The sequence below is a fragment of the Rattus norvegicus genome, chromosome 3 (genome assembly GCF_036323735.1).
Source record: "Rattus norvegicus strain BN/NHsdMcwi chromosome 3, GRCr8, whole genome shotgun sequence".
In the NCBI taxonomy this organism is placed as follows: domain Eukaryota; kingdom Metazoa; phylum Chordata; class Mammalia; order Rodentia; family Muridae; genus Rattus; species Rattus norvegicus.
This window is the reverse complement of record NC_086021.1, coordinates 144,299,600-144,313,068: the sequence shown is the minus strand read 5'-3', so window position 1 is coordinate 144,313,068 and position 13,469 is coordinate 144,299,600. Positions and strand designations below refer to the sequence as shown.

At 39.8% G+C, this 13,469-nt stretch overlaps 1 protein-coding gene across 6 annotated transcripts in view; it reads right to left on the bottom strand.

The window, feature by feature from the left end:
• Positions 1-12,569, bottom strand: part of Ankef1 (ankyrin repeat and EF-hand domain containing 1) — a 35,260-nt gene extending 22,691 nt beyond the window's left edge. For 2 of the 6 annotated variants that reach the window (NR_172025.1, NM_001393870.1), the window contains exons 1-5: positions 12,278-12,535; positions 10,934-11,103; positions 8,516-8,907; positions 2,060-2,259; positions 856-1,005 (exon numbers count right to left, since the gene is read on the bottom strand). Coding sequence is in view for 1 of the 6 variants with exons in the window: in NM_001393870.1 (NP_001380799.1) it covers positions 856-1,005; positions 2,060-2,259; positions 8,516-8,861 (696 nt within the window). In the remaining 5 variants the exon portion in view is untranslated. Of the gene's footprint in view, positions 1-855; positions 1,006-2,045; positions 2,260-8,515; positions 8,908-10,933; positions 11,104-11,963; positions 12,142-12,277 lie in introns of those variants that run through there. The other 4 variants (XR_010064586.1, XR_010064585.1, XR_010064587.1 and 1 more) reach the window with 4 other exon arrangements.
• Between the last annotated feature and the right edge of the window lie 900 nt (positions 12,570-13,469).

The window sequence follows — 13,469 nt, the reverse complement described above, 5'->3', positions numbered from 1 at the left end:
GAAAATGCAAACGGAAATGAAGATTTCAAGTCCAAGTCTTTAGTCTTCTTGGCCACATTTAAAGTACTCAAAGGCCATAAGTATAGAAGGTTTTCATCATTGCCAAAAGTTCCAACAATCAGCCTGGATATAGATGACAGAAATGCCAGGCATTGTCACTTGGTGGCAGGTAACTTCAGAAAGTATCTGAGCACGGCAAATACAGAGAAGCAAATTCTTTACTCATTCCGGATTCTATGTGAGGCGTATCTTTATCAAAAAGAAAAGACACAAACAAAGGTAGTGTGTCGGAGCACAGAAAACTGAGTAAAGAATCTTTAGGTCAGATGTACAATTTTGTAACATAAGATAGTATTGATTCTGCTACAGTTCCTGGGGGCCTTGGTATCTGAGCGCTATGCTGCTACGGTGTCAGGATGTTTAGACTTAAATGCTAAGGAGTATAATTAGGTATGCGACAGCAAGACAAGAAATTTGTGGCCCTGTTCTCCCTATGGCAGATCACAGGAGACTTGAAGATTTCAGGAGCTATCAGAGGCATGACACAGCATAGTCCTAGGTGGCAAGACTTCTAAGTGTCACAGTGTCACTTCTAAGTGTCACTTCTAAGTGTCTACATAGAAAAATATTACTGGTAATATTCAGTTAATAAGTTAGCAAATATGCAGAAATATTAGTAGATACATAAAAGAGCTGGGATATGTGGTCAGAGTTAAAGTTTTATATTTGGGAAGATCAAGATAAAAACAACATAGGTAACTTAGAAAAATGCCTGCCTTAGTTTAACCTGCATGAAAAAGAAACAAAGAAACAGAAAGCTTTAATTGTCAAATTAAAGTGAAGAGCAATTATTACATCAAAAAAGCCTCCTTTGGCAGCAAAATGAGCAGCGTTGTGTCTATCGTTGTCGAATGTATTCACTTCACCTCCTCTCTCCAATATGCCTCGAACTAGTTCCAGAACCCCTTCTCTTGATGACTCCATCAAAGCCGTGCGCCCTGTGGACTGGACATAAGACAGATCAAATACCATTTACAATTTCATGCATAAACCACAGTCAATACAAATGTGGGCTGAATTCACTGGATCTTAGCTCTATGCTAAGAAGTCTAATGGTCTGTATTTTTGTTGCTTTCCCTTTCAAGAGAGGAAGCCCTCAGTCCACACCGTTTGTGACCAACTGGAATGGAACTTGAAAGCCGGAGTCCAGGTTGTTCTGCTTTCCCTTATAGGGATGTCACGGAAACTAAGCAGAGGGCCATGGAGAAAGCTGACTATAAAATGAGAGGGAGAGGGAGGGAAGGAGCAGCAGGCTAAAGTTAGGCAGAATTTGTTTTCTAATGAGAAGAAAATCTATTTCTGAATGTCCAGAAATGAAAATTACAAAAATTAAGGACCCCATATTAGCCAGCTGAAAGGAGGAATCAATACACATACATATATAGAGACAGATATAGAGATAGATATATAGATATAGATGTAGACATATAGATAGACATAGATATAGAGATATAGATATAGATAGAGATACATAGATATAGATATATAGACGCGTGGAAACAGAATTTTTTTTCTACGGAGATATATTTTGTTAGATAGCCGTGATATCATGTCTACTTGCTCTAATGATGCTTTGACACTATGGGTAACAAGGACTGATTTCCAAACACAATTAGCAAATAAAGTACAGAATGGAACCCATGTGAAGACAATAAAAGTGACTCGTCTTCAGCACATTGGAGAGAGATGAACAACCTATGAGCTGACCGGACAGATTTACCACCCGCCCCCCCCCAAAAATGTATGCTTTTTTCCTTTTTGTTTCATTTTGAGACAGATTCTCACTTGTGTGGAAGGCCTAGTATGTGTAGACCAGGCTGGTCTTGAACTCACAGAGATCTGCCTGCTTCTGCCCCTCAAGTACTGGAACTAAAGGCCTGTGCTACCGTGCTGGAGCCCAATTTTATCATGCGAAAGTGCAAAGCAACCACAGTAAAATAACGACTTGACTGTGTGGTATAGTAGAATAAGGAAATATTAATCACAGGGGTAGTCATACTGTGTTGATAGCATTAGGATTGGCTCCTTTCTCCAAAAATGTCAGGCACATGTCCTTCACATCGTGTGCTTCCTCGCAAGCTCTGAGGAACACTGGCTTCCCTTCGTAGGTGATATTGTTGACATCTGCACCGTGTTCCAAGGCAATCTGTGAACATCGAAAGTGCCGCTTCGTGGGCAAGATGCAATAAAACAACACACCTGCAGGAAAACAGTTCTGCCATGAGGATTCCTTGCCCAGTAATAAATGGCCAGCCCTTAAAACATACATACAAGTAACATTATACAGACACAAGAGGGTATATTTAGGAATATATAGATATATGCAAATGCATATATTAATAACTCATGAAAGGCCATGAATTTGAAGGAGAGGGAGGAATAGTATATGGGAGCGTTTGAGGAAAGAAAGGGAAAGGGAGGAACACTGTAATTAAAGTACAATTTTAGATTAAAATCTCAAAAAGAAAAAAAATCCACTTATATTTGAATCTGGCAAGAAAAAAGCAGAATTTCAAAGCGCATATGACATGTCTGATGGAGTTAGAACACAGCCACAGCTAAATCTTCCAGGACTTGTGCTAGGGGAGAACTGGAGCTTGGTAACTTATGGTCCATACTCCATGTGACTCTTCAAATCATCAGGGCTGTATGTGCCAGAAACTTCCTTGGGTACCGAGAGTTTCCTGGGAGTCCATTTATAGGGAGCAGGCTCTCTATTTCATAGCAGTAAGAAGAAAAACCAACATTGTTTTGTCATTCTGATACAACATTTTGTTTCGTCCCAAAGAGGAAAATGCTAAACATACACACCTGGGCATAGAGGATACTCTACATGTAAACATACTCTGTGCTAAACATGCACTATACACCAGATATTTTTACAACCTTAGCAAAGTGATGCTAAGCAAGCAGTAGATAAATAAGTTAAACTCCAAATTGACTTGGTAATGAGCTTGTGTCCCAATGTGGCTTTATCCAAAAATGAACTACAGCCCCAAAGAAACCTGTGACCTATAAAAATACACCACCAGAAAGATAGGAAACTGAATCATAAAAGGCAGGTAAAAATGTTCAGGTAAAAGACAATATTAATACAAAATTATTGGATGGCTTGTTTTTATATTAGCAAAGAAACTAAATATAATTCATTCACAAATAAAATACAAGACAAACACTGAAAAAACCCGAAGAGAATAGAAGACAAACAAAAAGAAATGTTTAGATGGAGCTAGTAGGACCTAAGAGAAGACACTAAAGATTGAAAGTCAAATTAGAAGCAACCAGAGGAACAGCAGAACCTACCCCAATTGTGGTCAAAGGCAGAAACTTACAAAATCAAGAGCTGACTCAAAGCCAAACAAAGATGACTCCTCACATAGTTCAATAAGAAAAGACAAATACAACAGAAAAATTGTAGAGCTACAATGACTATTTTGTGAATTAAAAAAAAACCCTGAATCTGAAGGGCAGAAAGGGAATCCTGAGCTTCAGGAAAACTTACTTAAAAACAGTCACTAGGAGGTAAAGCCAGGGAAGATGTTGCCTTACACACAAAAACCCAACTCCTTCCTAATGTGAAAAGTCAGGCTATTCCCAAGGATTCCATGGCAATATTACAAGCAAGAAGATCTTCTTAAAAGTGATTTTATGACTTTATAATATCACAGAAAAAATTATACAAGTCAAGCTGCTGCTCATATACAAAATCAACACACACACACACACACACACACACACACATACACGCACACACGCACACACATGGCAGACTAAGCATATAAGAAATTAGAAAAGTCCAAATGAGCAGGCTCAAGTACTTCATATAAAATATGAGCCTAACAGTAGGCCAACACTGCACGAGAATGTGCAATTTCTTCAACCACAGAAGTAAAAATAAATTGCTGGAGGAACTCTAGGTAGATAGATCATTTCATTATAATGCAGAAAGTATGTATCAAAAATTTGGAAGGGAGAGGGGAAGAGTAGATAACGTAAGCATGTGGTATTTTTTCATCTGCTGGAGAAACCATGATACTTCATGGCTGTAAGGAGACAAAGCAAACAACAATATTAGTTGAGAGGACAGAATGATTCACTTGAGAGCTAAGTGATTGTAACTGACAATAGGACTGAGAGGTGGAAAGTTCTTGTATCAACATGATTTTTCACAAAAGAATCAAAGGATACATCTGAAGATGGTGACAACAAGCAGGCTTAAGGATACAGAAAGCTCTCACATTAGCTTTTGAGGAAACTAAAATACTATTAGTTTTAGAAAAATAAAAAACCTAAAATATAAAATAAATAACATATAATTTTGTATCTAGTTACATATTAGATATATTTCACAACAGTGCTGTGAAATTGCTGGGAAGTTATAACTTCATAATGTACAATAAAATGACAGTACTGAGCCTAATTTATGGATACTTAGACACAGAAATTTTCACTATTAGAAATAAAGTTATACTAGAAAAACACCCTAAAGATATTTAATCTTTTATATAAGAAGAGACACCTAAAATAGGTTTACTCAAAAATTTGGAAATACAAAGATGGACTAAGGATAAAGAATTTATCCAGCTGCTCAAGGACCTAGGTTTATCTCCCTACAGGAGAATTAAGGAGGAAGGAAGAGTCAAATGCAGCTTTGTGCACCCAACCAATGAACAGAAGCTGCTGACCCCTCTGGTTGAATCAGAGAAAAACTAGAAGAAGCTAAGGAGGAGGGCAACCGTGTAGGAGAACCAGCAGTCTCAATTAGCCTGCACCCCTGAGATCTCTTAAGACACTGGCTCACCAACCAGGCAGCATACATGAGCTGAGGTGAGGCCCCCAACACTTACACAGCAGAGGACTCCTCGGTCTGAGAAGATACACCTAATCCTCAAGAGACGGGAGGCCCCAGGAACTTTAGAGGTCTGGTGGGGTGGGTGGGATGGGGACAGCCTTGTGGAGATGAAGGGAGTGAGGGTTGCGGGGAGGAGGTATGGGTTGTGGAACTCTTGGTGGGGGTGGCGTACCGGGAGGGGAATAAAGCCTGTATTGTAAAAATAAAGAAGGAAAGAAAAATGAAGGAAGGAATGGACGGAGAGGGGGAGGAGGGAGGGGAGGAGAGAAGGAAGAATGACTATCCTGATGGAGAGTCAGTTGACGTATGTAATTAAAAACAGAACACCAAAGGGAAAAACCATAGGAAGTAATTGCTAAGAGTCAACAACTACACCCATAAAGTCTCACTATGACTGTCCAAAAATGAACTGATGACACCAATGGACATGCCAAGAAGGATGGGGAAAAGTCCACACGTCCGTCCTCAACCTTACACAAACTACTGGCAACTGAAGGCAGCTGAGAGCAGGAGAGGAGGTCCTCCCGGGGAAGAGCACACCGATTGGTTGTCTCTTGCCATATGGTCGGTACTGAAACACTCATACAAATAATAATATATGAACCCAAAGGAATACATGTATATACAGACACATATAGGCATGAAATAACACCTGGGGAGGAAAGGAACCATGAATATGAGGGGGAGTGGGGAAGGATATAGGGGAGGGTTTGGGGAGAAGAGAGGAAGAGAAATACTCTAAATGCATTATAATCCCAAGGATCAAATTTTAAAATGCAGTTAAGAGCTGATCAAAACAAAATGGCAGAGAACCACACCAAATCAAACTCTGAATATAATACCAGACTACATGTATCACAAAAGCCCTAAAGTACTTATTAAGTGCATATTTTTTTTAGCAATGGCTTTTATAACTCATAGCTCAAAGCCTAAAGCCTGTGTCAGACCCTTTTAATGGCCCATTTAAATATTCCATATTTTCTTGTCTTGTAGAAATAACAGGCAGTCAGTCAGTCAGGAAACAGAATGTCAGTGTTAGAGCTGGCCCCGAGCTGGGGCTGTACAAGCCAACTTGAGCTCCCTCAGGGGTCTCGTGTTAACCGTGAATCAACTTTCAAGGTTATGTGTGAAAAAACACATTGCATTTATTTAACTTCGTATTTTGCTTCTCCCAACGGGACTGACATTGTTTTCCCCCATATTTTCATCTTTCTCCAACCTTTTTTAGCTTCATAGTAATTTGAATGGGCATAAGTATTACTCATGTGGCTGTTGCATTTTTACAAATATTTACTTGACCTTGTTCTTATTTTTCTTTGATATTTTGTTATTTGTTTTTAGAAAAAAGCTTTACATTTTTAGATTTTTAAGCTATACGTTAACTTTGGATATACTCTGTTTGATTTATATCTTGGTTCCAATTTAAGAAAATAAACTTTTCTTCATTACAGTGCTTTTGAAATTTATTCTATTTAACTTGCAGCATGTTTGGTTCCATGGGGGAAAACTGCATTACGGCCAAATAAACATTTAAAAATATTTTGATATTCTCCCAGCAGGAACAAAGGAGGATGTCTCAATTTGTTCTATTCTAAGGCTGGCTAGGGAATTCACTGATTCCATAGTTCATGGAAGATACTTCAGAAAATGGCATTCTATGAACCTTTAGGATGGGTTGTTCTCACAGTGTACCTGGATGAGCTGAAGTTATATAGACCAGGCTGGCTTCAAACCAATATGATCCTTTTGCTTGTGCATTTCAGGTGCTGGGATGACAAGCATGAACCTCTCTGCCCATCCATTTCACGAAGCTCAAAAGCAGCATTGTCAATGTTTAAATTTTTAAACCATATTTGACCTCTAAATGCTTCTAAAGTTTATTTTGCTATGTGGTTCGAGTGCATGCTGTATATCAGCTTTCAAGTGGGTAGTGAGTTACAAAATGGGTTTTCCTCCTGACAGAGAGAAAATATTAACGATGTAAAATGGGATTCATTCCATCAGTGTGTGTTAGTGTCAATGACTTTGTAGTTGTGGCTCTTCTCTGGGACAACTGATTGCATCTACCACTTTATACTGAATCTGTAATTCGTTTGTTAATTTTCATGACGTTGCCTCAACTCTGACCTCGAACTCAACTAGGCAAAAACCCCCAGACCACCATTTCCGGATTGATGGTTTGTCAGCAGAACAGCATGTGCAATAATTCTCAAAAGCCATGTGTAATATTTCAGTTATATTTCCAAATGTATTAAAATTTACCTTGTGAAAGTTGGAGTTTTAGCAAATCTACCTTAGTTTTCTCCAGTTCTTAAATGCAGTTCTTTTTACACTAACCTGGGAACCAGACAGGACAAAATTCACCTGAGTCCTAAGTCTAACACTACCATGTTCTAAAAAGTAAGGAATGATTTTCGTAAACAAGATTTTACGCTTTATCATGAATGATTATAATAATGTCTTCATGTGTAAAGTTGAAGCTAACCTCACTTGAAAGAATCTACCAAGTAGATTACCATACCTGTAATCTCATTACCATACCTGTAATCTCATTACCATACCTGTAATCTCATTACCATACCTGTAATCTCATTATACCTGTAATCTCATTACCATACCTGTAATCTCATTACCATACTTGTAATCTCATTATACCTGTAATCTCATTACCATACCTGTAATCTCATTACCATACCTGTAATCTCATTACCATACCTGTTATCTCATTACCATACCTGTAATCTCATTACCATACCTGTAATCTCATTATACCTGTAATCTCATTACCATACCTGTAATCCCATTACCATACCTGTAATCTCATTACCATACCTGTAATCTCATTATACCTGTAATCTCATTACCATACCTGTAATCTCATTACCATACCTGTAATCTCATTACCATACCTGTAATCTCATTACCATACCTGTAATCTCATTACCATACTTGTAATCTCATTATACCTGTAATCTCATTATACCTGTAATCTCATTACCGTACCTGTTATCTCATTACCATACCTGTAATCTCATTACCATACCTGTAATCTCATTATACCTGTAATCTCATTACCATACCTGTAATCTCATTACTATACCTGTAACTCATTACCAGACCTGTAATCTCATTATACCTGTAATCCTATTATACCTGTAATCTTATTATACCTGTAATCTCATTATCTGGGATCTGGAGGCTTCTTGCAAGCCGATTCAAGACTAGACTGAGATGAGACTCAGTCTGAAAAATTAAAAAAAGAAGCAGAAGAAGTGGCAGGAGGAGGTGTTGGTGGAGGAGAAAAAAAAAGGAAGGAAGGAAGGAAAAGAGAATGAAGGAAGGAAGGAAAGAAACCATCAAATACAGATCAATCTAATTGCTTTTATATGAGTGGGTTTTCAAAACTTATTTCCCTATAATATTCCTAAACTGTTTTAGATTATGAAGAGGCCATATATATATAGGTGCAGCAATGGACATTGACTCTTTTACTTAAGATCTTAATTTACTTCAAAAACTGGGAAATAAAAAATTGATTTCTTACTCTCTGGCTACAAAATGAGCACACTCTTCTCAGAATGAGGCAGAATGCGGCAATTTTACCTTTTCCTTCATTATCAACTATTGTCATATCAGCTTTGGCTTTGGCTAAGATTTCCATTGACAGTTCATGGCCCAGCTCCGCAGCTCTCATGGTCGGGGTACAGCCCATGTGGTCTTGCACATCAGGATGAGCACCAAGTCCAAGGAGAAAGCTAACCATGTCAATATCATTGGAGACGGAGGCTAAGTGGAGAGCACTCAGTCCATCAATGGGTTCAGTGAAGTTGATGAGCTCAGGGTATCCAAGCTTGGTCAGCTTCTCTATCTGCTTCTTGTCTTTGTTGCGAACACACTGAAGAACTCTGTAGATCTGTAAGTTCTCAAGTCTCTTGTCTGCTAAAGCCATGTTTGATGTTTACTTCTTTAAAACGCTTTCTAGACTAAGACGAAAACTCCAGAGCAGGAAGGGAAAACAAGAAAAAGGTTGCTACTGTTATTTCTCTTGAACTACAATATTTTAAAGCTCGAAACGATGCTTTTAAATATATATATATATATATTATAATTTAGTTCAACTGCTTCCAGAAAAAAGCGTTATATATAACTTAAAAACATTCCGCTGATGTAACATTTAAGGTAAGTTCAATTTTCCCAGAGAAATTAATCTTGGGTTATTTGGCAGTTCCCTTATTGTCACACTTAACCTGAGTTGCCCTGGCATTTACAATTGAATTGCCAACATAAGGATATGGGTTCCCATCTGTGGCCCACACCAGTATTTCCCCTCCATTGAAGGGACATTTAATCATGTTCATTAAGAACGTGAAAACCTGTGTGAGGTACCAACAGTGGAAGGCTACAGAAGGCATCAGTGCTCTCGGAGAAGTACTGAAGAATCTATGAATTTTAATCATGCAAGGTTGTCCCATATGAGGAAATAAATACCCGCTTTCCATCCTTGTTCCTTCTTCAAGTCACCAAAGGCAAGCGGGGCTGTCTCTGTTTGCTAGCTTCTTTGCACACCACTGCCCACTACTCCTCACTGTACTCTCTGCTGGCTTGCCTTTTCATGTTTGGCATCTCATTGTTGCAACGTCTTGATAGGTCACAGGACTCTCTTTATTCTTGGGAACTCTGTGTCTACTGCCATCCCCTGACCTTCGTCCTTAGTTTAAGGTTCTGTTTCTTCACTCTCAGGTTTTCATAGCTCCCAAAAGTTCTCCACAGAGTGAAAAAAAATACCCATCTGTATCCAACGGGCTTCCCTAACGTGGGGCAACTGCTAGGTGCTGAGAGAGAAGGAACATTTTTCTTTCACTTTGTGATCCCTGATGGTCCTACTCTCCTGCATCCACTAGTGTCACTTATTGGACAAGGTAGAACACTAAAAATTAAATAAAAAGGATGGCATGAAGTGGGGACATGTTAGGGAATATCCAGGAGTAACTGAAGGGGGGGGGAATAGGGTGTGGATATAGACAAATATCCTGTATACATACATGATTTCCCAAGGAATAATTTTTAATTATTAATTAAATTTTTAAAAGTAATCTGACCATTGCAGAATGATTTTTTTGATCTCCATTTTTTTCCCACTTTCTAATAATGGCAGCAGAAGCCATCCCACTTGCTTAAGTCAAATCTAACCTGAGTTACAGTTCATTCTTTTTATGTTTCTCTTCACAGAAACCCCCACTCAAAACACATCAGCAAATCCCGTGAGCTCTGCTCATGGTGGCCATTTTGACATCACCAGCACTATAGTCCTCAAATGACTGCCAGACTTCTAGTTAGTCCATCATTACTTCATCAACAGCCCTATTGATCCCAGTATTGAGAGAACAAGAAAGAAATCTTTTAAAAATGTAGATCAGATAGAATCACACATGCTTTTGACCTCTAAAGTTTTAGAGTGCTTTCTTTTTTAATGTAAAGTGTCACCCAGGGGCTACCAATAAGGCTGTACTTGCTTGATTTCATATCGACCCATACCTTTGTCTACTAATTAAGCTTGGCTTTTTATACAATTCAAAGTGTAGACAGAATCTAGTATACATATCCTGCACCTGAATCTATTATGTATTTGCAGTCCTTTTCATATTTTCTAGATAATCAAGTGAGCACGTATTAAATGAATAGCCAAGTCTACACAGCAGGTCCCAGGACAGCCAGTGCTATACAGAGAAACCCTGTCTCAGTCCCAGAGTGTGTGTGTGTGTGTGTGTGTGTGTGTGTGTGTGTGTGTGTGTGAGAGAGAGAGAGAGAGAGAGAGGGGGGGGGAATAGGTATTTCATTTGTACTTTTCAATAAGAATATGATCATCATCTATGATTGATAATACTATTGTTTCTCTACATGCCAGAACCTGAATTATATGAGGCATTTAATGAGTACTTTTCTCAATACTTAAAAGTTAATAGAACCAAAGAGGAAGCATGAAAGAAAAACCCCAGGTTTCTGGTTTGAACCACTAGATACCTGCATCTGAAATGGGCTGCTCATGGTAGGCTCCACAGTGGTCAGGCAGAGTACACAGCCCTTCGGCATGCTGCTAGGACAATCAAGCTGATATCCAATTTAGAGACGTCAGGGGAGATGTCTGAATCAGGGCTGAGGTGGGCTGTAGGTCTTAAGCAGTTACAGGGCAGCTGAAATGGAGTGGAGAAGAGCAGCCACTGATACGGAATCCACAATGCCAAGCCTCTCCTCCTTCCTGCCTTCTGGCCTTCTTTTCCCCACTTTGCTGAGATATCAGGCATCATGAAGCAGAGAAATAAACGCTCTGCTGCCTTGCTGTAGCCCTGCTAGTCTATCTCTGGCATGGGGTAGACTAGGAAACCAGACAATGTAGTTTGTTCAAACCTCTGTATAAACAGACTCTCAGTCAGCCCTGGGTCTGCCTGAGTGTCACCCAGCTGCCTTTGCCTCATGGCTTACTGACAAGTCACTTCAGATGCATGCATAGCTCACTTGTGGTTCAGCGTCACGCTACACATAGATACACATATGTATGGGACAGGACAAGATGCCTCTGAACACTACATGAACCAAAGGCATTTTATTTGCAAGGACAGGGACTTCACAGTCAGACACTTCGACACAGATTCTATTCTTTAAAACAAAAACACATCCTCCAAAACAAACAAACAAAAAACAAACAAAACAACAATAACAAAACTGGCATCCTGACTTAAATCAAGCTCTAAGTTCAGCAGTTCCCAGTCTGTTTAGCATGAGTTGAAAGACAGAGAGATATAATTACAATATCTTGTCTTGAGTGTCTTATTTGGAGTCTGAATATTCTCCAATTATATTCCCCACCACTCCCTCCTTCCCTTCTCTTTTGTGCTTTCAGGTGCCTTTCCAGGCACATTTTTATGTCTTCAAATTCTCCACAAGGACCACGAGATAGGCGTGGATGAAGCTACTCTTGCCAGAGGACTGTAGTAGAGGGGGATCTGCTGTGACCACTCCTCCTCTGCGTCACTTTCACCCACTGGCTGCATACTTGGACAGGTTAACCACAAGTGTCTCTATTAGGGTGACTTCATCTCTGAACCGGCGATTCACGAGAGTTCTCCACGTGGGTCTGGATCAAAAGACACAAGAGATTCTTGCAAAATTTAGACAAGTCCTTCCGGACAGGCTGGCTACAGTCACCACCTCCGTGTTTCCTTTCAGCCCACCTGCAGGGAACATTTAACATTTGTGGACTTTTCTACTGGGCCTTCAGTGTTTGCTTTTGTTTTCCAGAAAAATCTAGAGATGAGAAGGGCAAGTAGAGATATCATTTCCCAGAAGAGGGTAGGACAGCGATTTTACCTTTTAGTCCTAGAGGGAATCAGGAGCTAGATCTCTCTGAGCACTTGTGTCCCTGGTCTTGTGAGGGCTTCCTGGCTTCTGATCTCTGTCGCCTGGGATTGGCCTTAGGCCCCAGTGAATCACCCTTCTGGCCAAGCAGGCCAGCCTGCGCGTGTGGCCAACAGCGAAGGAGTGTGTGTGTGTGCCAGCGTGCAAAAGGGTGACCATAAGGGGCGAAGTGCAGCCTGTCAGGCTGCGCCCACTGTGAGCTTCACCCACGCACAGCCGGCTGCCAGGGCAACCGCGCAGGTGCTCTTCTGGGCGGAGCCTGCCTAGGCCCCGCCCATCGCGGGCAGCAGCCCAGGTTTAGCTCCAAACAGGATGCACCTAAACAGAGTGCGGGGAGTTTGGCACAACAGAACTCTGTCCTTTCATTCTGTCCGCCACCTTCTGCCCTCAATCAAAACATAAATAGAAAAAGGTAAAGCTGCATATGGTAAATAGTAATAATCAAATACACAATAGTGTACTGAGTAAAATTAAGTGAAAGTGAAACATGCAGTAAAGTGTACGAACAAAAATGATTTTTTGAGTATTCGTTCTTAAAATCATGTATTAAATAAGTGAAAATAAATATGGAAATGATTTTATTTAAGAGCCATCCTCCTATCTTTCTGGTGGCAAATTTTGAAATTTTATGTAAATGAAAAACCTGTATGAGGGTTTTCCTGCAGACATCTAAGTTGCCATGTGTCGGAAGTGCCCAAGGAGATCGGGAGAGGGCGAGGCATCCCCTGCAACAGGAATTACAAAAGACTATGAGTTTTCATAGGGGTGCTAGGAGCCAAACCGGTGTGTCCTCTGCAAGAACAGCAGGGACTCTTAACCGTCTACTCATAACTCCATCACATACATTCATGGTTAGACATAAACAACTTGGAAAAGTTTCTAATTAAAAGCTTAATGGTTCCTGACACACATCAACACAGAGATCTTGTTTTAAATATTTTAAGGACTATTTCACACAAAATAACTAAGGATATACAGATTTTATGATAGCATGAAGGCCATAATGTGTGTGTGAATGAAAAAAAAGAAAGCTGGAAAAAATGAGGAAAAAGGTGGGAGAACGGAGTAGAGAAGGAGAAAGGAAGGTAAAGGCTGTGTTTTACCACTGTATCCTGTGTATTTCTTCCTGATACTGTACCCTTTC